Raw genomic sequence first — 24,458 nt, forward strand, 5'->3', positions numbered from 1 at the left:
GGTGTAAAATGATAAGAGTAACAACATAACTGGTAAAAACTAGGGCTGTTTAAGAAATACTGGTAAAAAAAATGGCCCTGTGATCATCACTGTCTCAAGTACCAACTCTGGTTTCCTTTCCCTGCCATTCTTTTGTTTCAACTAGATATATAGTAGGGATTCTTGACTCCTAATTATTCTCCTCCCTCCTATCCCTCTGCCCCACACTCCCACTTCATTCCATTGAGTAATTTATGAAAGTTAGAGTCTCCAAAATAGCCTACTAATTCCTAATACTGATGGGTTCATTCCAGCAGCTCTCAGCACTCAGTAGGCCAAAACAAATTAAAAGTGTGTGATTATACATATCGAGTGCATTATTTTACTGATATTGTGTGTCAGTCTCTGCTTTTAGGAGCAGTAATGTAAAGACAGAATAGTTCCAGTAATGTACTAAATGTGTGGAACTATTACAAACTTGCATTAAATTATCTTAAAGTAGGAGTTGAGGCAGTAAATATACTTAAATAAAAACATCCTTTGCTACAATAGTACTCAGGCTCACACTGGTAATAGCTACACAGAGATGTTCTGTTAAATCCAGTGCGAATCTGGTGTGCAGAATAATGGCAGACAAAAAAAAAAAAGAAATTCATTAAGATGCTTGTTACTACAGCTGCTCAACGGTGCCACCATTTCCCCTTCTTGTGCTTTCTTAAGTTTCCCAGGAGCAATGCCACTGGAAAAAAACACCAAGATACAACTCTGTCTAAATCTTCTGGGTTCATTCAAGCCGAAAGCACTACATGTCAGTCCAGACACAAAGCAAATCACCCCAGTACCACTGCTAAGCTTTGTGAGAATGAAGGGTAACACATCTGTGGAGCAGTCAGTGGAATGGATACCATAAAGCAGGAAAAGCAATAGGCTGATGATCGTGAAGAGTGATCATCAGGATACAACACTCTGAGAGCCAATCAAACAGCACAGGAGAGTTGCAGCTTTCAAGTGAATAATTTATTCTTTTATCACTTTAAATTTTACCAGGTACTTATTTACAAAGGAATTTTTTTTTGTGGACAGAATTTACATCAGCTACTGCACAATTTTATTCATTAATAGGGTATGATTAGCATCCTTCCCGTGTTGCTTAACAGTGCCTGCTTTGATCAAATAGGGTTATTCTTTTGCCAATTATTCCTTTGACTTAGTTTCCAAGTGTAAACAGTATTTGTACACATGCCTTTGCCGTAATTAAGATTTCTTTTTACGGAACCAGTTAATAGATGGAAATAATAAAGACCCATCTGTTATCAGCATTTGCTTAGAAGGCTTGTTGCTTTATTGAAGCACGGGTTTAGTTTCAGATGCAATGAAGGCTTTAGACATTTCCACGTTAGGCACTGCAATGTCTCTCTACCAAGGCATCACCCCTGAGAAGAATTCAAATTACCTGCTCGGCCTCCCAGTATAGTGCATGGAGTCCCTCACCTCAGACTGGCAACCTACAATACAGAGCCTATCCAGGAGACCTTCCCACAGAAGAAAACTTGCACCAACATGTACTAAATGTGTCCTGAATTACCCATCCAGGAGCTGGAGCCCAGAATCTCCCCAGGACTCGGTGTGCAAGAGCCTACGTATGCTTTTGGTGGATTTGCATGAGGTTCATCCCTCAAAAAGAGCCGCAGGAGGTGGTCCCAATACTCTTCTAGTCATCTAGATTTGAGAACACATACACATGAAATGGGAGGCCCGAGTTCAGTCCTTACTCAGCTCAAGGGAATTCAAGCCTACATCCTCTAGCAGATGATACTGAAAACAGGAGTACTATAGGGAGGAGGAATCAGAAAAATTATCTCCTGCATGTCCTCTTAAAAGTGGGAGAAGGGGACCGTGAGGTTCACGGAGAAGAAAGACAGCAGAGAAGACTATGTCTCTCCAGTTAGTCTCAGATCACTCACTGAGGACGAAGGTTTGAATTCACCTGCCTAGATAATTTCTGAGATTTTTAGCCAATTAATGTATAATACAAAATGCACAAATATTTAGAGATCAGGGATTAGCTCCAAAGGGTCCTTCAATCCATCGCCAGTCAGGCAGTGGGAGATGTGGGTTGAATCCTTGCAGGCTAAGAAAGCAAACACAGATCTCCGTGTTCCCAAATACAGCAGCCTTCAGGCTATTGGATAAAAGAGCTTTGTTTTAAAAGCAAAACTTAACGCAAACACAATTTGAGAGTGGCACGGCCCTTTAGTTTGTACCATAAAACCATGTTACATCACTGGCTTCTGGTTGTCACATCATCTAGCTGCAAAGGCGCTGAGGCGGTAGCTGGGTGGGTGCGCAGCTGCTCAGAGGCGAGCAGTTCTGAACGGGTGGCGGGGAACTGCTCAGCACCTCCGCACGGCAAAAGGTTGCTCGGCGTGCTGGTTGCTCAGTTTAGCAAATCAGGGTTCTGAGATGACAATTTTGGTCTTCAAATGCCTGAAGTCCACCTGAATTCTAGTTTTAGTAGCCAAGTTTGGTGTTTTTTTTTTTTTTTTTTGGGATACGCTGAAGATACAATTGGGGGAAAAAACAACTCTCAGCAAACTTGCCTCAGGCTTACCAGGGAGGAAACGGAGGCCACAGAGTAGGAAATCTGGCTAGAAACATGCCTCTGTTGTCAATCATCAGGCTGTGATTATGCAGAGAGTGTACAAAGGAAGCAGGTTTGACAGGCAGCTACTAATGAAGACCAGACCCTGCCCTCATTTACACTGTGTAAACAGTGAAAGCGGGTAAGCACTTGATTCAATCTTTCTTAACAATAGGATCCAGCAAAATTACAAACCACTGCAGGTTTGTAGAATGCTTATTACTCTAAAGATTATTTCCAAATGTATTTCTTCATGGTGTACAGCAACGAATACTGGAAGAAAGGATACTTTTCATTCTTTCCGCAAAGTCTGTGGCATATTTTTACAGCTTAACTCATGAAGACTTCACAAAATTCATTTAGAAGCATTTTCATGCATTAGCAGGAATGAAAATGCTTAATTAATGTTTAATTAATAGGAATGCAAAAGCTGGCTTGATTCCTCACTATGCTGTAGTATAAGAACTATACTACACAATATTCTGAATTATGAAATCGTATTATATTGTAAGACAAAACAGACATTTCCTTGTGTGTTCCTGGTGACTCTACTAATTTAAAATCTGGCCTAGCACTTATGCCTTTAGTTTAAGTATGCACCTAAGTGTTTCACTACACAGCCTGAAATACTTTCTACAGTTAACATAAAAATGATGTTGAAGGCAAACACATAATTTTTCTTTCCTGTTCAAGCTACAGTGTTGTAATTTAATTTAGAGTCAACATTTCCAAGGATTCTAGTCTGAGAATTAAGTCCATCATTCAGTGAAAAAAAAATTATTTCTTTGTGAATTGCTAATGAATATGCCATCTGTGGTATTAAATTCCACTGCACTGACCTGTACTGAGGCTAAGATAAGCATCACACTCTGCAGGCCTACAGCTCCTACCTGGCTGATGCTTTAATTAGCTCACTAGGGAATAGGCTCACTTGGCTAAAACTTTTAGGACTGGACCACTGTTTTCTACAGTGGCTAAACAGATCAGCTGCATGAAAATCCTGTGCAAGACAGATTGAGACAAGAAAAAAAAATCAAAACAAAGCAACAAAACGTGAAAGTAAAGGAAAGAAGTATCTATAAACTTCACTATTCTCTTTTGTGAAGACGGTGTCTCTTAGGACAGAGCCTGCTGCCTTCCTTTGGAACTAGCAATAATGTATAAGAAAGCTAATGTCCTGTTTAACAAAAACATCTTAATAAAACATAAAAAGATCTGCTTTCTTTGATGTAAGGTCCCTATATCTTTCTAAAATATGAATCTATACTAGAGCTTTGAGTATAAACAAGTCCCTTCCACAGTCCATGACAGTTCCAGGCTGCATTACCAATAGCAAAAACACTGGTTCTTCTTTTTTCTTTTTTTTTTTTTTTTTTTTCAGAAAAGGTTCCTCAGTGACTTACCATAAAGCTAAAACATTTGCCTTGCCTATTGTTTGGGAGTTTTTTATATATATAAAATGATAAAATGTATAAAATAAATGCATGTGCCGTTTTCAACATAGTCTGTCTGCGTAGACGGTTTACACTTTTCCAGTTCTGAGTAACATGACAAAAAGTGTGCTCCAACTTTCCAAAGGCAGGAGGAAGCTTTGTGTGGTTTTGCCTCGTTGGGATGCTGCTCCACAAACAGTGCTCTCAGGTGGTTCAGAATCCCAGTGACAGCGTACGCCGTCAGCATGTACTGCAATTAACAAGGACTTACTGATTACAGCAATCATTAGATCAAAATAAATAAAGGAGTCTCTCAGTCAAAAGATAGGGAAATAACATCATGCTAGTGTACAATATAATCAACATGTGTAGTGCATTCCTATTTTCCATGTCCTCCTTTGATGGTCTTACACTAAGTTGGAAAAGCTTCTTGCCACAGGATACTGAACATACAGTGAAACACTTAAGCTGTCTGCAGACAAGTTTCAAGGAATTTACATTTGGTTTAGGTTAATCTTCCTCGACATGCAGTTAATTAAAGAGCAGCTGAAGGACAAAATATTTCCCCCAACTCTAGTGGCATACGTGGTCATGTCAATCGGTTGCAGTCTGAACAGCTTCAGTTCATTTTTGTTATAATTTAAAATCTCTGATAAAAAAAGGTAATAAAATTATGTCTTTTTTAGACAGAAACCATTGCCTTTTTCAACTAAAGAACATATCAACATTTCATATCTGCTATAGTATGCCACAGTTTAAAAAGGTAACTTGCTTTTTTTTTTTTTTTTATGTATTCCAAATACAAACATGTGGCACACATTTGTTACTTTAAGTCTGGTGTCTGTTAAATCATTTGTGGTTGAAATTCCTGGGACCACACAGTGCCACGTCTTCCTTAAGCCATCTTTTGCACCAGAAATGAAAGGCTGTGATGGCGATGTTCTTCCTATAGTTTTCTAACACAGGAAATAGCTGGTTTAACATAAAAACAAATGCAGCTAAACTATGTTGCCAGCAGTGTTTATCCCTCAGTATCATCCCAGAGAGAGAGGAAACAAATGGCAGAAAAGGCTCCAGCCCGGGTTGCAACTATGTGTAAACACTCAACCAACACTAACAGTAACGTCCCATTATGACACTGTTGTCAGGACTTTTTTAGAAATCGAGGTGTAAAAAAGTTTTTCTCAGATTGGGAATTGGCACAAACATAATCCAGAGATTATCCTTTATAGCAGCTTTTCCTTTCATGTGCTTGGCTTTTCACGCAAAGCACAGCAAACATGATTAGAGTTACAACCGAGTTACAACCAAGTCACTCCAGCTCAACATCTGGGGAGCAGAGAGGAGGGAAGGGGGAGCCCCTCCTCTCTGCAGGCACGCCAGAGAGGGTCCCCTCTGTAGGGGGCAGTTTGTGGGTCCCCCACATCTGCAACGCGGCTCCCCACTCGGGAACCCAGAGCCAGGCTGGCCACCTCACAGCGGGAGGGAGCCCTCCTGGTCCCCGGCTTTGTCCAGCCTCTCAGGCAGAGTGAGCACGAAGGGCAGGAGGACACCCTTGGCATCCAAGGGAGCTTTAAGAAGCTCTCCATCGAAGGTGCCCTTGAGCCCGCCATCTGCTTCCACCTCGCCGTCCTGGGCTAGGCTGAAGCGGAGGGTGCCGGTCCGGTTGACGCAGTAGATGGTGTTGCCCAAGGGAGCGCAGCGGAAGGGCTGGACGGGGCCACCGCCGGGCCGCAGGCTGGCACACTGGCTCCAGCGCTTGGCCACCGTGTTGTACCGGAACACTTCCACACCACCACCGCCGGCAGTCCCACCGCCCGGGCCCTGCTCCCCACCGCGGCCGCTGCTCACGTCGAAGCGGTAGATGAAGCTCTTGAAGGCCACCATGTCAGCAGAGCGCCGGCGGCTGCTGTTGTAAGGGCACTCCTGCCACTCGTCGCGCTTGGGGTCATACTTGAGCAGGCGGTAGAAGAGGGAGCCTCCCGACACATAGATCTCCCCGTTGCAGGTGGTGGCCTCATGAGCCACTGCGAAGGCACCCTTGGGCAGGGGTGCCACAGGGCTCCAGCGGTCAGCCCGTGGGTCGTACCTCTCCACGGTGAAGAGGCACTCGCCCCCAACGGCGTAGAGGTAACCATCCAGGGCCAGCAGCTTGAGCTGCGAGCGGGGCTGAGCCAGCGGCCTCACCTGGCTCCAGGTGTCGGTGAGGGGGTTGTAGCAGAAGACCTTGTCGGAAAGGCGGGCCCGGGGCTCCCCGCCCACTGGCCCCGCTGCGATGCCCCCGGCTAGGAAGAGGTAGTTGTGGAGGACGCACATGGCGCAGCCCTTGGCATTGGCCTCCTCGGGCAGGCGCGTCAGCACCCTCCACTCGCCGCTGGCCTCCTGGTAGCAGTGGACGAGGGAGCCGCTCTCCTCCAGTGACACCACAGAGGAAGGGCTCTGCGGCCGGCTGCTCTCGCGGCTCTGGGGCCGGCTGCCGCCACCGGGCCGCTCGAAGGCATCGCTGACCTCGGCCACCAGCAAGCAGGGCCGGCCGGCCTCCATGCGCCGCTGCAGGATGAGGTCCCGCTCGGTGCCGCTGAGGCGGCCGTAGACGCCGGGCTCCCGCAGCACCTCCAGGTAGTGGTCGCTCATGAAGCGGTAGGCAGCCTCGCGCAGCTCCGCCAGCCGCTGCTTCTTGGCCAGGCAGAGGAGCTGGTAGCAGTTGTCGAGGCGGAGCTGGGCGCGCATGGCCTCGGCGGCGCAGTGCAGGGCGCAAGGCATCTGGAGGACGCGGGCGCCGCTCACCACCTCGGCCAGGTTGTCGTGCCGCACCTCGCCCATGCGGGCCGTGTACACGTAGTCGATGAGCAGCCGCAGCGCCCCGTAGCTCACCCCTTTCACCCGCAGGACGTCCCGCGAGGCGCGGGCGCGAAAGTAGTCGCTCTTGGCCGCCAGCACCGACTTGTGCGCCCGGATGCGACGCCCCGACACCTCGATCACCAAGTCGGGCTCCTCCGCCGGCCGCCCCCGCGGCCCCACCGTCTCCCCTTCCTCCTCGTCCTCCGGCTGGCAGGCGGCGTTGTTGATCTCCCACTGGCTCTCCACCACCCGGCCGCCGGCAGCGGGCGGCTGCGGCTCGGCGGCGGCGGCGCTGAAGCAGAGGGAGGAGCTGAAGCCGCAGGGGGCGGCCGGGGTGGGCGGCGGCGGCGGCGGCGGCGGCGGCGGCGGGGGGGGGAGGTCGGCCTGCCCGGCCCGCCCGGCCCCGCTCTCCTCCCCCGCCGCCGCGCCGCTGCCCTCCATGGAGCCGCGCTAGCTGCGCCGGCGCCGCGCTGCGCCCCCGCGGAGGGCTCCCGGTCGCAGCGGCGCGGCCATCACCTGCGGGGGGAGACGGGAGAGCGCTCAGCTTCCCGCGGCCCGGGCCCCGCTCCCACACCTAGCCCCCCCCCACCCCCGACCCCCCCCGAGCCGCCGCTCGCCCAGGCGGGGCTGAACCCGCGCTTCTCCTTCCCCTGGCGCATCCCTCCCGCTACCCGGGGGTAACTGCACTAGCTTACCCCCCGAAAACCTGACCGCTTTCTGGGGGGAGAGGCGGGGGGCGGGGGGGGGGGATTCGCCCCCACGCACACCTCAACAGCGTGAAAAGCGATTCAGCTTTTCCTGGGGCTATGCAAAAAAATTAAGCGGTTCTCACGCACTGCGTCCTTCTCGTGACAACTGGTCCCTTCGCAGGGCCGGGCAAGGAGGAAAAACGTCCGTTAAAGGCAGACAGTTGGGAGTACTATCGTAATTTATTCACCTTGTGCAACTATTTCAGCGGAAGGTAGTGGTTGCAATCTGTTCTGGAAGGAGATTCCCCACTAGCCAAGTTTTGCATTACATGACCTTCGCGAAGGCTTCTTCATTATCACTGCTCCTCACGTCCATTCCCTCTGTTTAAAAGACAGTATAAAAAGTTGATTAGTTTTAAAATCGATATATTCTCAGTTCACTCAGAAGTTTGGGACTTTTAGAGTTATGTTTCCTTTAATAGCATATCTACAGTATCTTAAAGTGACCAGAAGTATGCTAATAGATTCTAACTATTTACAGAACACATCAAAGGATTTGTTGTTGTTGTTGTTATGACAAAAGCAATCCAACATGTATGGTAACAGCATATGTAGCTGTAATGCATTAGCAAGATGTAAATCAGACTTCACAGGGACTGGCTCATGTCTGAAAGATTTATGCCTTTAGTAGGAGCAAGCAAAAATCACAATAGATAATTAGAACATGAAGTTTTTTCTGGGAAAATGGCAGGCTACAGGGTATGGCTGTAAGTAGGTTAAGTCCCTGTCAGCACAATCACCACCCAGTTCTATCTTCATTTCACAAATGTAGTTTTTAAAATTTAACAAAGTACTGTTTGTTTGCCTTTTGTTTGTGAATTTCCCAGACTTGGTTTAAGTTTCAATGAATAATGCATGAAAATTGTCCAAATGTACTTAAATTTATTTATTAAGTATCTGTAGCTCTGATTCTATTTTTAAGGAGGTTATTAATTTCCTTTAAAATCTGCGTTGGCAGGTTTTTCACAGTCCTCAAAGAACACTCATTTCCATGTAAAATATATGTTGTGACTTCCTTTCAGCAGAGATGATTTATTTACTTACCCTATTAAATTAATATTAGGAAAATATGTTTGTTTTTTTTTTTTTTTTTTTTAATGAAAGCATAAGTGGTAAGTGAAATTATCTGGAAACTTCTGACACAGACATGAAACCTAGAAGCCCATACTTGCCAAAGCAAACTTAAATGATAGGATCAGGATCAGTCTTCTCTTACAGGTTTTTATTTTGTGCACTTGCCCTGTGAAGGACTTTCTACTACATTTGATCACATTCAGTGAGACAATAAATCAATCCTGAGGTTTGATTTCTGGATATTTGAGCCTTTGAGACCGTAAAAAGGCTTCAACAGCATTTGAAAACTCCTTACTAGAATGAGTAGATTTTACAAACTTTGTATTTCTCATCTGGGTGTTTAAGAATCTGGCGCTTAGGAGCCTTCTATGAGATTTTATGAATTATGGATAGCCTTAGTGGCAAATTGGCTGAGGTCCAGACCCAAACTCAGTAGGCTAGGCTTTACTGACTTTTCTGCAGCTTTAACTAGACGAGGAGAAATGCAGTGATCTGTGTGTACACTCAGTATGTCTGTGGAAGATATACTGATTCATTAATAACTTAAGCTGGGCAGCATCCCTGTCGATCTGACTTTGTTTTTCAGTGAGTCTTCACAGTACTGAACTCACTATGTGACCATTTTTTATTCTGATTTATTATGCTGTAGACATTGAGATTAATCTACTTTCTGCTCCAGGCCTTCCAGAGCCCTGATGATCAGCTGTGTTCGAGAGCAGCTACTGTACCTGACCCTGGCAAAATGACAAAGGTCAAATGGAAATGGTTAGAAAAACACCTAGAATGTCAAGCTCTGATGTGCTGTTACATTACGAAAATTGCTAACTGTATATCATTTGTAACATAAGTAATTGGAACATTTTCTGTCTCCTATGCTCTTTCTTGGGCTGAGTGCCCTGATATTCAACCCTTATCTTGCTACAGTTCTGGATAGCTTGATCTCCTCAATCACGAACATTCAAAGGGTGCTAAAATACTTTCCCCTGTTGATCTCAATATTACGATCTTTCCTGGATCCAGACACACCTCACTTCTGAGACCACTTCTCCTAACTTCTACTTATGTTCCCTCTCTACAAGAAGGAACGAGTAGCTTCAGATAGTTTCAAGCTCTCAGTCTACTGCTTGATTTTGCAAGTGAAACTATAAAGGAAGAATGAAAGAGAATGCTAACAAAAATAAAAGTTGTGGGTGGCTAAATGTGAGAAGTCAAAAACAGTAACTGTAACACCAATAATATTTCTGTATGGTGAAATGTATTTCCTGCATCATGTCTCAAAGGAAAATGACCAATGAGAACATTCAAAGTTGTTAAAAACAGCATCTAGAAAAAGTAATCTTTTCAACTAATAAAAAGGGTGAGATCCTCCTCAAGCACAGTAATCATACCTTTTCCATATTCAGGTGTCTGCTTGGCTTGGAAGTTTAACTTGACACTGAATTGTTATTGCGAAAGAAGCTGCCACCCACCATACTCCTAACAAAAACATCTGTGTCGACATCCTCTTGAGGAATCACAAGGAGGAAGAAGGACTGATGGTACAGTTGGCTAATGGCAAGCAGCAGAATTCTGAAGAAAATGATCAGCTGGTATATTTAAAATTAACTATCAAGAATATGTTGAAATTTATGTTGAGCATGAAGAGGACTTGAATCAAAGTATCACATGTAATTTAGGCAACAAGGAACTCTACAGGGAAGCTGAAGACTTAGAAAAGTGGAAAGAGGGTTTGGAAAACTTTGTCAATGACAGAGCAGTGACTGCTCCTGCAATCTCAGGACCTTTGTCTAGCTGAAAACAAAGTGTAAAAATTACACAAAGATGAAGCCAAAAAAAAAAAAAAAAAACCTCAGAGAAGTTGTGGAACCTTCTCATTATTGAGCAACACAACCAATCTGAGTTAAAAGGTCATGGATTTAATATAAAACAGGAAGAAACTGAAAGGGGCTGATGGAAATACAATACCTAACTCCTTCATTCTTTTCTTATCTACAGCGATCAAAGAGTTGCATTACTGTTCTGGTGACACAGAACATTAAAAAAAAAAAAATCACAAAATCACAGAAGATACTTGATAGCTGTGCTGATTCAAAAGGATCTGAGCTCCTAGCGATCTTGTTTGGCTTAAAACAAACTTGGATTTAGCATGTTTTTCAGAACTTGCAAACAAGATAGGTACTGGAAAAGGAAGCAAGCTGTTTAGCATATATGGCATCTGTGGACTGATGTCACCTTTTATACTGGGGACTTTTAAGTCAGAAGCTGAATTACTTGGACTGAAACTGTTTTCATTATCATGGGTTTGGGATGATGTAATGTTAATGGACAGAGAAACTGCCAACAAACATGAACTGTATTTACAGACTTGGCAATGACACGCTTACAATATCCTGGATGTGTGCCCCCAACCTCAGATGCTGTGAGACGTTACTCAAGTAACAGCACAGATAAGAAGGCATAGCTTTTTCTGACAGAGGAACTGTAATGAAAAGCTGCAGGTAGTTTCCTGGCACGGTATTCATTTGGCAGTTGTTCTGATAAAATCCAATTAAATGCTTGTTTTTCATTGTTTTCTCTCTATTTTTGTGTGCAATGCCAATAACCTTTGACCCAAACCCTGTCCTCTAGCAAGACCTACTTTCTCTGGGGAATATGTGCATGTGGGAGGAATTGAGTTACTGGTCTCCAGTTCACAAATGGAAACTGCTCTGACTCAGTCCCAGGGTAAATAAAAGCTGTGCTTTCCCTATCATAAGCAACTCTGATTTACATGAGCAGGCTATCCTCCCCAGGAGACACTACAGCAGTTCAGAACTGACAGAATGCCGTTCTGCTCCACCTTAGTCCAGGAAATGCTTTTGTAAAAACTTGTTCTGCCAAATTTTACCCCAGTTGAGAATTCCCTCAGGATAGGGGCGTCATCTGATTGAGATGATTAAGGAGTCCAAAAAGGCAGCATCATCAAAAGAGAAAACATCCCTTGTATTTATTTTAAAAACTAAAAGATGACTGTTAAAAGTAGAACTGGCTAGCGTGAAGACATCCAGCTCAGCCCAGAAGGCAAAATCTTCTGGAGGGGTCAGTCAAGTGTAGAGAGGTTTGCATATTTATAAAAATGGTCTGTTACGCTCCTGCTCATTGAGCAGATCTGTGAAATTTGGAGGAAGAAAAAAAAAAATGGTCTCTTCTTAGCTGAGGAGAATGTCTGTAGCATAGAGATGCCATTTCTCTGAAAGGGCTTGCAGCACTTGCATTCTTGCATCCTATTACAGACTTAAACTTTAGATCTTAAATACTTGATTAACCTCCTGCTTGTAAGAAAAAAAGAATTGTCTTTCAATGTCAAGAAAAATTGCAGGAAGAATACATTTTTTCTTTCCCTTTTTTTTAAAATTAGGAGTGCTCAAAATTGGGGTTATAATACAGTCCTAGTGTCTTGCCCTACCTGCTGGATGTATGTCTTCTGTAGTATGGCATCCACACTCAAGTTGCCTATGCAGCTTCCTTGTGACCTCTCAAGGTGCTATAATTTTATCAACATGTAATGAATACTTTTATCTCATAGATACAAAATTTTCATAAAACCATAAAGAAAAATAAGCATGCAAGAAATACAGCTTATGATTGCAGACCACACAGGAAACGTGGGCAGCAGTTCCTCATCAGAAACTCAAAGGAAGAAAATGCTCTGTGTGTGTCTGGGCAGGGAGGAAGAGAGAAAGGAAGTAGTCATAATAAAAATATTATCAAAAGCCTGATTAAATCAATATTATAGCTAGCAAATCTAAACTAAAAATATACAATTTCTAAACAGTCATCATGACCAGAGAAAAGGTTTCCTAACAGTGATATCCAGAGACAAACATTCTCTGAAAAGGAAACTATCTTTTTGAATTCCTTCCAATTTAGACTTTTCTGAAGTAGTTAGGGAGGAGCAATGTCTCTCAGGAGTTCTCACACCAAAAAGGAAATAACACTCCCACAAAAGCAAAATCTAACAAAGGTTAAGTACAAGTCCTCTCCAGTATCTCTTAGAAGAAAGAAAGTCTAGCAAAAGAAGAACTGTCAGAAACAATATTTTGAATTATTACAATAACTTCAGCAAAAACTCCAGGGCTGATGTGATATCTTTATCACTAAAGCACTACAGATCAGGAGATAATGGCATGGCAATACCATACTGAATGTAACAAAACTTTTTATGGAGAACTGATGCTAATTCTAGACATGACCTCATAATTACAGTTCTAGATATAAGGTGAGAGCATGTCATCATGTCTGTGATAAACTGAAGTTTGGTTATTTTCACTGTACTTGGACCCAGCTAACACTGTTAGCTGAAAGCTAACAGATGAACAGCGTGCATAACATACCAGCATAGTGCTAGAGCTGAAAGCATGAATGCCATCCTTGAATGTGTATCCTGGGAAACAAGCAGTAACTGTAGCAAAAAGGCTACCTTTCATCTATAGCATTAGTAGGTTTGCAATGAAACACGATGGATGGATGGATGGATGGATGGATGGATGGATGGATGGATGGATGGATGGATGGATGGATGGATGGATGGATGGATGGATGGATGGATGGATGGATGGATGGATGGATGTTCCAGGCTTTATATTTTGGAAGTAGTATTTAAAAATCTGGGAGGACGGAGAAAAGTGCCAAATTATTTAAGAGCTATAGAAAAACACTTCAGCAAGAGACTTGGAACAGCACTCTGCAACCAGACATGAGCTTACTCTGTCTCCACACAGTGTATGCCAGTCTCAAGCCAACTTACAAACAAAAATGTAATACCTAGCTTAGGCACCACCTCACAGCCACACTTCCATGGCTTTGGAGAAGGTAGCTTGTGCTAGTAGCTTGGAGAACAGGTAGAGCAAGCCTTAGTCAGCCTGAGAAATGCAGTGCTGACACTTCTTCAGGGCTTGGTATGTTTGCTCTGTGACTTGATGACTGTGCACAGGGGTAGGCACATGAAAATTCTGCATGCTGATGGCCGCCTTAGGCTGGTGGAGGAAGCCCTAAACAAACCAAGGGGTGAAGCATAAACAAAGCAAAATATTTACACTACTGAGGGGAAAAAAAAAAAAGGAAAAAAAAAGGAAAAAAAATACTACTGCAGCATATTGTTGATCCTGAAAAGTTTACATCTATTAATGGGGACAGTGAAGAAGAGGTTCAAGGAAGGGAAATCTATTTAAGGTGACTAAATACATACTAAACACTAAAACTGCATCCACCCTAGGAGGACCCTGAACTGGAAAATGGTCAGAGTATTAATATTCAAAGGTAAGCTAGTATCCCATGATGAAACACACATTTTAACCCTGCTACACACTTCTTTCAATACTGGATTATGGTCCATATGGGAGGCAGGATGATGAGCTAGGTGGACATTTGATCTGATATGGGAAGACCCTTATTCTGGTATGATGAGGGAGATCAGGAATGTGTGCCTTGCTGGAAAGCACCTGGCAGTCCTGGGGAATGAAATTTGACAGGAGCAGACTAGCTGATCTAGTGATCCATTTCGACCTTAAATTCTGGAAATTGCCATATGCGAGGAGTACTGACATCAAGCAAAGCATCAGCTTGTGATGATTAAAAGCCTCATCTGAGCATAAGTGTGGTTAACTGCAGTAATGTTGATTGCAGAAATGCTTTTCAGCATTAAACTGTGTTGTCAACAAATAAATAATTGGAAACATGTTCAAAGTCTCTGAGAACACTTTGGCAATGTTGGTACTAACAAAGGAGGAGGAGAATATCCACAGAGAAGCCAAGTCAAGCAAACCAGCAGATTTCTTCAGAATGGATTTTTGAAAATAAGGGTCAGGCTTGGTGTTGCATTCCAGAAGAGCATTGATCACCATGAACATACTGCATTCTTGCAACACACCTGCTATGTATTGCATTTAATAAAGAAGGGCCAATGTATTTGGAGGAAATTAAATTCCTTCTTATAAAACTAGATTTTGCTTTTTTAGTATCATTATGGAAAGGACACGCAGATTAAACAGCTCAAAGCACCAGAAATCTGTCAAAGTGTGTGACCATTGTGCTTGAGAAAGACAGAATGTGAGAAGTAACAATAGACTTCAAAGGAAAGCTAACAAAGTCCCATTCTATGCCTAGGAAAAGAAAGTAAAAGAAAGATTTAGAGAGGAGGGAATAATGAAAACACTTATTTTTTCCAGAAAAATTCTAAATTGGGTACTTGAAGAAAAAAGCCCCACTTTTAAAGACTGAACAGGTTCATTGATTTCTTGATGAATTAAGTAAGAGATGCTTAGAAAGGCAGTGGTCCTTCAGATACATGGCGAATGGCATCCTTCTCATTTTGGAGATCATATATTGTTTCTTTGCCAAGATACTTTTTTCAAACTTAAGGTTTACTAGTTAGATTTACAAAATAATTCCAGGTTTCTGCAGACATCATCTCTACACGGGCTTTGGACTGGATTCAAAGATGGAGAGATGCACCGCAATGCTAAACATGGCAAAGGCTGACTTTGAGGGCAGTTTTATCTGGCAGATGGCAATGAAACAGAGATAAAGGAGCTAAGGCAGCCAGATCAGATAGCAGGAGAAAAAAAAACTCCAGCACGACAGCCCTAATCTGAAAGGAGGAAAAGAATGAGATTGCAGAGACTTCTCTCTGCCATGGCAGAAGTGCTGGTGGTAGAATTTGCTTTTGGGCCTATAACTGTGAACTATTAGGTGACTCATGGGAGTCTGACTTCTTTTATTTATTATTTCATGGAAACCAGGCCAAGGTGCAAAGACATGGGGCAGGCCTAAGGCCATATTCCTACACAGAATAGATCTGTGGGTGGGATGCACCTCCTAGTTCTCCTGCAAGGGCAGAGACGGATGCTGTGTGTCTGAAAAGAACAGTACTGCTGATCTGCCTATAGCCAACTCCTGGAATGGAATCTGAAACATATGGACAGGTTTTGTACCCATATGCATCATGTGGGTACAGTTAGATGCCAATTGATTGGGATCCTTAAAAACCAGCATACAAGATCTACCAACAGCTAACCAGTAGAAAAATACCAAAGACTACAGTGATGAAGTGCTTAACTAACCTCAGGAGGTGTTCTTGCTTTGAGTGCCTTAGCCCAGAATCCTCTCTAAAATAGACCTAAACTATTTTAAAAGATAGCAGTACTGACTCTTGCTGCTACTTCATCTTTCTCTACAATGGTTAGAGCTCTGACCAAGCCCCATAGGAAACTTGCTGCTGCTCCTTCCTTTGTCTGACAAGATTAAAACCCCCAAACGTCAACCGAGTGCCTAAACAACCAAGAGTATGAGAGGAAGTTTACTGTCCTTCAGACTAAAGCTGTATTACTTTTCACAGAAACAACAAAAACGTTACTGAGGGAGAGAAAGAAGAGTCCTGGGTTCTGTTCCATGATGAAAGGGAACTTTCCATACTTCTTCCCACTACCTTTGGTGGCGCAGGGCTCAGCTATACCGCCTGGAGATCCAAGCCATCCCTGTTTGTGCTAGGACTGAAAAACACTTTTGCTGATCTCAAAGCAGAAACACATGCTAGAGTCATAGGTACTTTTGTGGCAGGACTTTACTATCAGAAATAGGGTGTCAGCACAGATTTCACCATGCAATGGGAATGTTTTTAGCAGCAACTATGTGGATGAGGCCTTAACAAAATAGGAGGCTACTCCATGTGGTCATTGGAACTGAACAGGAGAAGAAGAGAAAATGTAATGTAATGCATGCTGTTTACATTACTAGAAGGTAACAGTTGCTGGCCATTTTGAGACAGAAATAAAATAGGTTTCTATTAAAATACTATTATTTCCATGGCCTGACACTTTCTGCACTGGATGAGTAACATTTTTACTATAATGTGAATTTCATATGCTGAGCCTGGGCGTTCAGGGAAAGGCTTTCTGGCTGCACTGATTTCTCTGACTATATTCAACTTCTAGAATTTAGTGCAAGCAATTCAATAGCTCCCACAATTTTTTTTTTTTTTTCACATTTAACAGGGCAGGTATGTAACAGTTAAGATGCCTGAATTTAAGGGACAGAAAAGACTGCCTGGTTATCTAATCTTATTCCTGCAAGAACAGGCCAAAGAATTTTACTCCTGTACCAAGCCAATAACTTCTGGCTGAATTAGGTCAAAGCATTGTTCTGCTCAAATCATCCATTTCACATCTATATGGTTCCTCTGTTTTGGCCAATGACCTTGATGGAAAATCAGATGTCAACTGGATCATCCTGGATATCTTGCAGAAATACATATGCTGCTTTTCACTTTGGACTTCATTTTTTTGTCTGCTGACTTGGCAGCATTCTGTTTTCCCAAAATGATCCATGCTCTTTCTGAAGAGACATACAGACGGGGAGCACAACTGTGAAGGGTGATGAAGACCACAGCTACCTCAGGACTGTCCCATCTGCTTTTGGACTGCCTGACGCAGAGGATAAGTAAATATTGTAGTATGGCTGAGTAACCTATGATTCAAACATGTCCTTTGCAAGTACTACAGGATAAAGGCTTGTTAATGCATGCAGTTAAATTTGCATCATGTGCGACAGTCATGGTGCTATTCTTGCATTTATTAGGTAACAATTTGGGCAGAGCTGCACAGAGTCAGGACCTGGAGTAAGAACTAAGACTTTCAAAGCAGGATGGGAGGCAGAGAAGTGTTTCATTTTATGGTTATGATTAGGGAGGTATGAGGAGAAGCCCAGATTCAGGGGTCCTGGTTTGTTGTTCTTGACCTGACCGTTTTGAGATTTTGATGTTTCACTCATAAGTCTAAAGTTTGGTTGCTTCTGACTAGGGAGATATTTTACATACAGATCAACAACATTTCCTCAAAGCAGACAGTGGGACTTTTCAGCCACTGTACTCTGAAAAATTGCCTGATTTTAGGGGTGCAATAGTGGTATTTATTTCTCCATAAGGCTGCAAAATGTCTTGGCAGGGATATAGTCCAGGCATCGGGCTAACAATCCAATAGGTCCTTGCAACTCTTTTTCTCATTATAAAGGTCTGGTCTTCTGTCACAGTGAGTGGTACAGACCACATCCTGGTCAAGGAGAAGCAGCAGCAATTAATTTTATCATACAAATGCACATAAACAGTCTTTGCCCTCCTTTTTCTGTATCACAGTGTAAAATTACTTGGGACACATGACACTGACTAACTCCAGAGCTCACAAAGCAATACACTCAAATGACATTTACTTTACTGTTTCTGCATTTGCTGTAAAAACCCAACTCCTTCAGGACTCTATTATCAGTTGTTACTAAACAAGAAATACGTTGTCTGTGTACTGGTCATTTCTATGGCTTTGGAGAAAACGAGGCTTGTGCTAGTATCCTGCAGCTAGAAACTTCCACCTAAGTTTCACAGAGCTTTTTTGATAAAGCCAGAGTCTGACATCACTGTAAATCCTATCCCCATTGTAGTCAAGGGAAGATTCCCATTAACTTCATGAGCATCTGGATTTCCTACACTGTACATGCAAATGTGTACAGTAGCTTTTTTTGAACTGAGGCAATGTGGGGAGTTACAGTAAAGATGAAAGAAAGCTGCAGGATAAGAGGAGAGCTCTCCCGCGAAGAGATTTGTCTTTGACTGACGGAATAAGAACACTTGTTGTTCACATGCCATTCCCACAGCAAAGGGTTGGCTTTTGGTTCTTACTGTCTAACACTTCAAAATATGGGTCACAGAAATAATAGTTTATCTCCAGAGCTTAGGGCCTGTTCTTCTAATCTACTTACAAGAAGGGGAGAGAGGAAAGCAGAATTGCTTCCAAGAAAAAAAATGAAAATTACTGCAGATTTCTGACAATCTGAAATGATTCAGAAGTCCAGGAACATTCCAGCAGTTAGAGATCCACATGCTAAGCTTACTCTGCTCCTTAAATAATCCTGGAGGAATCAGTGTCCAGAAAAAAACAAACAGCTCATGCTAAGCTGTGAATGTGTACGTGTAAAACAACTTCGGTGCTATTAATTAATGCAAATCATGTTGTGACAGACAACATAGCAGCATGGAAGCTGCTTGTCCAACTTATGTGGATTTGCATGGAAAGGTTGCGGTTTCTGGCGTGTTTCCGAGTGAATTAAAAAAGGCTGTCAACCCATCTGTTTTAGCCAGAGGCACAGCAATGGCAGCTCGTGAAACATCGCACCTGAAAAGCATTTGTGTGACACATCTTTCTTCTCCTTCTGACACAGAGTGCAAAATCTGTACAACTACTGGATTTTTTTTCCAGCTTGTTTTGCATTAAATAAACTGACTTAACCGATCATGAATTCCTGCCATCCTCACTGATGAGGTATAAAAAACTGCAAACTACCAAATGTGCAGTGCAGAACAAAGGACCTAGCCAACTCTTTTTTGCATTAACACTCAATCATCCATATAGAATACTGACCCACTCTTATAATTCTTTCAAAGCCGAAACTGCCGGTTACCATCCGAGGAGCATTTTAGGATGAGGACAGGAAAAAGGCTACAGAATTGTCAAGACCATCTAAGGAAAACACAGCATGTATGGTCCTGATCCTGCAGAGAATTACATGCAGACTTAAATGCTCTGGTCACAGGACTAGCCCCACTCATAATGCCAATATCTACATATGTAAACTCAGTGTTTTCTTAATTAACTGCAGGAAGAAGGCAAAATCTATATCCATCCACTGTAGTGTCGTGTGGTTACGAGTGCTGGCACAAGGAAGCAGGCAGGTCTGTATGGCCTGGGCTAGGGAAGGAGCAGGGTCTCTTCTCGCTCAGTGACAGCTCAGTCATAGATCAGGTTAAACTGGTTGTCAAATCCTGAACTGCTATGAAGTAGTTCTTCAGTTAAAAGAACTAATCATGCCTGCTCTCTGACAAAACACCACTGAGACCAAAAATGAAGCAGAAAGAACGGATGATGACAATTCCATTGAAAAGTAAAACAGCCGACATAAAAATGTCATGTCCCAAGAAGGCTAATGAGATCAAGCACAATGAAAATGAGCTCATTTTTCAAATGGGTATTTCCAAGGGTGTGAAGTGGTATAAAATGACTTAGCTTCTGTTCACAGGAAAGAAATAGCTTCCTAACTGCAATGCTGCAGAATCTCAGTAAACAGCAAAATCCCTGCAAAATCCATACAGGATCTCACAAGACAAAAAAAACAAAAAAAAAAAACAAAACAAAACAAAAAAACAAAAAAAACACCCCACATTTTAATTCTATTTTAAAAGAAATTGCAGGATTTCCTTTCATGTTTTATTATACCCTTCTTTAGCAGCCAGCTGCCCCCAATATCCTCTTGCAACAGGATACTACAGGATGCCGAAACCCCTGGTAAGTAGGATCTGGATCCAGTCATCTAACCACATCACTGTCTCTACGGTAACCTAGGCCAGCCCTAAATACTATAATCCTGCTTTACTATAGTAAAGCCAGTTAATGGCTTTCATTGAACGTTCCTGCCAAGTAATGGTGCTCTAATATTTATTGACATTTCAGAACAGTCCACCTATTTGGACTATTCGTTACACTGAAAAGTCACGCGAGCAAAGCACTCGTAGCAGAAAGGAAGTTATTAAGGATCTCGGTCTTTTGATGTTGTCAAGGCGCACTCCTGCAAACTCCAGCTCCTAAGAGTGTCACCACTGACTTCAGTGCCACTACTGCCAGGAGTGAGTCCCTGCAGAGCCGGGGGGAGCTGGGGCAGGCAAAGGACCAGCCCTCGGCTCTTTGGCAGGGTCTCATCAGACAGTGCCACTAGCACTGGATGATAGGAGGGTCCCACTGGCACGCACTGGATGTCCTAATTAAAGTGAATAAATACTGTGTGATGGGCCCTGGGAAGAGGAGAATGCAGAACAGGCAGGATAGGCCAGAGAATTAAACCAGGGAGCAAATATTGCTTTGTCAATACTAATGACAAATTAATTATTATTGTCCATAAACACTGCGTTTCGTTCCTTTTTGGGAGACAGATGGTTAAGTCTCTGAAAAACAGAGGAGCTCTTTAGCTTCTCAGATCATATAAAAGGATTGTTCCATTTTATTGCTATTCTATTTTTTATTGCCCTACTTTTTTCTATCTTTTTGTTCTAGTTTTCTATTGTTCGATTTAATAGCTGTGGAAAAGCTTTACATAATATAATTTCTAGAGGGTTTTATTTTTCCTTGACGGGTGAAAAAAGTTGGCTATAGAATTTAATACTATCATTTTCTGCACTACGTCTAAGTTTGGGTTTGGGAGCTAGCTTTTTGTTGCTTTAAAGGACCAGACATAAAAACCTGCTGGCTTGGGACAAACGAAATCCAGTAGGACTTTTCTTCAGGCACCTTCCACCCTGCAAAATCGTGCGTGCATGTGTACACCCAGGGCTTGCACCACTCGTGCTTTTAGTAGGATGGGGAAGCACGCCATGAAGAATTTATAGCGGGAAGCAATCTGCTGCTGTTACACATCCCTAAACGTTAGTGTAGAGAGTCACGTAGATTTTAAATGGGTCAGCAGGATAAAAAAAAAAAAAAAAAAAAAAAAATACGCAAGCATCAGGGTTGGCTCCTCTGCGACATATGGAGAAAGGAGATGGGGATATGCCCGGCCTCCCTCCTGCCCAGGGGAGGAGGGTTAAGGGGGACTGAGGGGAGAGAAAAGCACGATTAAACCTGACAGTGCTCCCGCACAGACACACACCCGGCTCCGCGTCGCGGTTTTTACCTCAGCGATCCGCACCAATCCTCCCCGGAGGCTCCGCGGCGGCGGGACGTGCCCGAACCATCCCCCCGGCCCGCCGCTCCGCTCCCGGCACGGCTCGGCTCGGCACGGCTCGGCTCGGCTCGGCTCGGCTCGGCTCGGCACGGCTCGGCTCGGCTCGGCACGGCACGGCGGGCAGGCTGGGGCTTACCTTTCGGCGCCGGCCGGCGGGCCCCGCGCCGCTCTGGGGAAGCTCCCTCCTCTGCCCACCGGGGCGAGAGCTGGCGGGGGAAGCCGGGAAGGAGAAGCGGGGAGGGAGGAGGGGGGGAGGCGGGAGGGAAAGCGGCGGTACGATGCCGGGCGAACGCAAATGGCTGAAGCGCAGGGGCCGGGCTGGCGGAGGGGGCCGGGCGGCCGCGCTCAGCCCCTTTGTTCGCCTGACAGGCTCGCACAGGGGCGGCGAGAGGAGTCGGGGGGGGGGGGGGGGGGGGGTGGCGCAGACCTGTTGCGGCCGCTGAGGCGGGAAGCGGCGGCGGCGCCGCTCCGGGACCGGGTGTCCGTGCTCCCGCCTCGGGATGAGGCGGCGGAGCGGCCCCACCTGCCCGCGCTGAGGAGAAACTCCCTCCGGGCGGCTGCGGGAGGGGGAAACGGCGGGTCCTCACCTCCGGGCGGGGTCGGGGGGAGCCGCCCCTCCGGCAACCGGGGCGTGGGGCAGCTCCGGAGGGGAGCTCCCGGGCTGGAGCCTGACCCAGCACGGCCCCCTAGGGCCAGCCCGGCCCCCGCCCCGGCCGCGGCACCCCCAGCACCGGCCGTGCTCGCCGCGGTCGGCCACGGGGCGGGCTCCCAGCCCGAGCCTCTGGGCCGCTCGAGTTTCTGCCGACGGAGGAGCAACGAGGGGGAAGCCAGGTGGTTTCGGTTTGGCTGCAGTTTGGGGCCGGGTCCCATTTTGTCCTGCTCTTCAAAGCTGGGACTCTCATTGGGATTCCCAGAATTAGACCCGTTTTCCAGTTTATTGTCAACAAGTGCCTCGTGTGACGTTAGTTGTACCCTGGGTCTGCTCCTGATGCAGTTGCTGGTACTTACCTAGCTCAAGTCCCACCACCAGCTGCAATCTGACTTCTCCCAAGACAGGAGGCACTGGCACCGTGCTATCCGAGCCTTCCTAAACCATGGCTGGTGCCTGGGCATATCGCTGTTGCAACACATGGTTTTCCTATGATAGTGCTGTCTCTAAACACACTTCATCTGCAGCTTTTCTCTTTTCCCCTCTTTCCACTGACTCCAGGGTCCCGTCAGACTGGTTCTCCTGAAGCCACCCAGCAAGTGGCTTCCAGCCCTGGGAGACACTCCTGAGCAGACTTGCAAAGCTACTCCCATCTCCTCTCAAATTAACCAGACGATTAATTTATTCTGTTCTGGCAGCATAACCATCGCAACTGTATGTTCTTCCAGCTTCTTGGTGGTGATGGTTAAGCATGGTCGGGTGTCTTCTCATTCATTTTGTCCCATTGCTCCTACTTTCTGACTTTGGCTTTGCTAAATCTCTGTGTTGAGTTAGCCCTTAATACACTAAAGTACTTGCATGCAGTGCTGGCTAAGTGTAACCGCTTGAAACCCTTGGCTCCTCTCATGTTGTGCACTTAAATAAGTGCAGCACTCATCCAGAAGGCTGGTTTTCAAGCTGAGGTCATGTCTCATCCCTACTGAGAGAGGCCATTGTGCTTCTTGGTGCCATAAGTAATAGTCATACAGTGTCACAGGGGTCTTAGAATAATTGGTAACCACAACATGTGGTTTTAACATAATTGTGCACAATTTAGCACTATTGTGAATTGTCCCCTGATTTGGGTCCATTACATGATTGGACTCTTAGTTTCTCTATGTGGTTTTATTCCTAGCTAGCTGGGAGAAGTTTCTGTGTGGTACAGCAGATCCATTAAAGCCTGCCAGAAATAACTCTTTTCTCCTGACATCAGGAACTAATCTTCCTGCTGTTTCACGTTACTTTAAATACTATATTTTTCAAGATGACATTGAAATTAGACAATTGATACAAGTCCGGGAAATTATTTTCACTTTTTAGATCCCCGTTGTTCTATTCCTCTGTGGAAGATCGTGTCCCCTTGAGGTGCCTGACTGCTGTTCACGCTGATGTGAGTTATGTGGCTGTGGCAGCAGTATCATATCTGAGATAATTTGAGATCATTCTGACCCATGCTTTCTGAATATATGACAATTTTAAGCACTACTGGGATTGCTTAGCTCCTCTTCGGGTTTAGCTGCCACATCACTTTTAGCTGCCACATCACATTCCAGCCTGTGTGTACACAGAGGTATCTGAGCTACGGTTTCTGGAGATGACTGAAAATCAGTGGTGGGTAGGAATCAGCATATTGCATGTTTATGGGCCATACTTTCCCCTGTGGCTGGAGCCAGCAAAAACCTATACAAAACCCAAGCTCCATGGACGTCCTAGCCTGCGAAGTCAGGTAGCACTTGGCTGTTGCAGATTTATCCTCCACCTTCACTGAACATTGCCAGGGGCAGATCAGGTAAAATTACCTCTGTTCTGCTGTTTGAAAGTTTAGCTTTGTGCACTGAATCCCTAACTTTGAGAGCCTCGGTCTACTGTCCTCCCTCTAAGTTTCTTTCCAGTTCCCTCATGCACCTTTGTCATCAAGAAACCTTAAAGTGAAAACAGATATAAAGGAGAGTCGCTGACCTCTTAGCACAATGTTTGCAAATTACTGCTGTTCTGTAGTTCATAGGCTGGGAAACTTCTCATGGAGAATAAGGCTGCTCATCAACTAGCCTTTCAGTTTTTGGTAGAGCTGAAGATAATGCTAAAAACTGAGACACTCATTGTAGATATCATCTCAGTTCTAGCTGTTTGATTTTCCTACTTAACTTGAGTTCCCCGAGGCTCCATTTATAATTACTGTACAGGAATAACCGTGTCTGGAGGGCAATTTTTCTCACCTATCTTAGACATCTTAAGATGAGGTAAATCACCCTTTTGTATTC

At 44.5% G+C, this 24,458-nt stretch overlaps 1 protein-coding gene across 4 annotated transcripts; it reads right to left on the reverse strand.

Annotated features, from left to right (window-relative positions):
* Positions 1 to 981: 981 nt before the first annotated feature.
* KBTBD11 (kelch repeat and BTB domain containing 11) lies at positions 982 to 22,700 on the reverse strand. 4 transcript variants are annotated; one of them, XM_033009864.2, is made up of 3 exons: positions 22,518 to 22,700; positions 7,832 to 7,964; positions 982 to 7,410 (listed from the first exon to the last, which is right to left on the reverse strand). In XM_033009864.2, the coding sequence occupies exon 3, from the start codon at positions 7,333 to 7,335 to the stop codon at positions 5,527 to 5,529; it is 1,809 nt and encodes a 602-aa protein (XP_032865755.2). In that variant the 5' UTR covers positions 7,336 to 7,410; positions 7,832 to 7,964; positions 22,518 to 22,700; the 3' UTR covers positions 982 to 5,526. The 4 variants fall into 4 exon arrangements, with proteins under 4 accessions (XP_032865755.2, XP_042659219.1, XP_042659218.1 ...); XM_042803285.1 differs by lacking the exon at positions 22,518 to 22,700 and adding an exon at positions 21,937 to 22,243; XM_042803284.1 differs by lacking the exon at positions 22,518 to 22,700 and adding an exon at positions 21,646 to 21,900.
* Positions 22,701 to 24,458: the final 1,758 nt, after the last annotated feature.

Source organism: Tyto alba, unplaced genomic scaffold (assembly GCF_018691265.1).
Source record: "Tyto alba isolate M040663 unplaced genomic scaffold, T.alba_DEE_v4.0 Super-Scaffold_40, whole genome shotgun sequence".
Classification (NCBI taxonomy): domain Eukaryota; kingdom Metazoa; phylum Chordata; class Aves; order Strigiformes; family Tytonidae; genus Tyto; species Tyto alba.

What these genes read in the sequence shown, in the direction of transcription:
- KBTBD11 (XM_033009864.2), bottom strand. Translation starts at nt 7,335, where the DNA reads ATGGAGGGCAGCGGCGCGGCGGCGGGGGAGGAGAGCGGGGCCGGGCGG.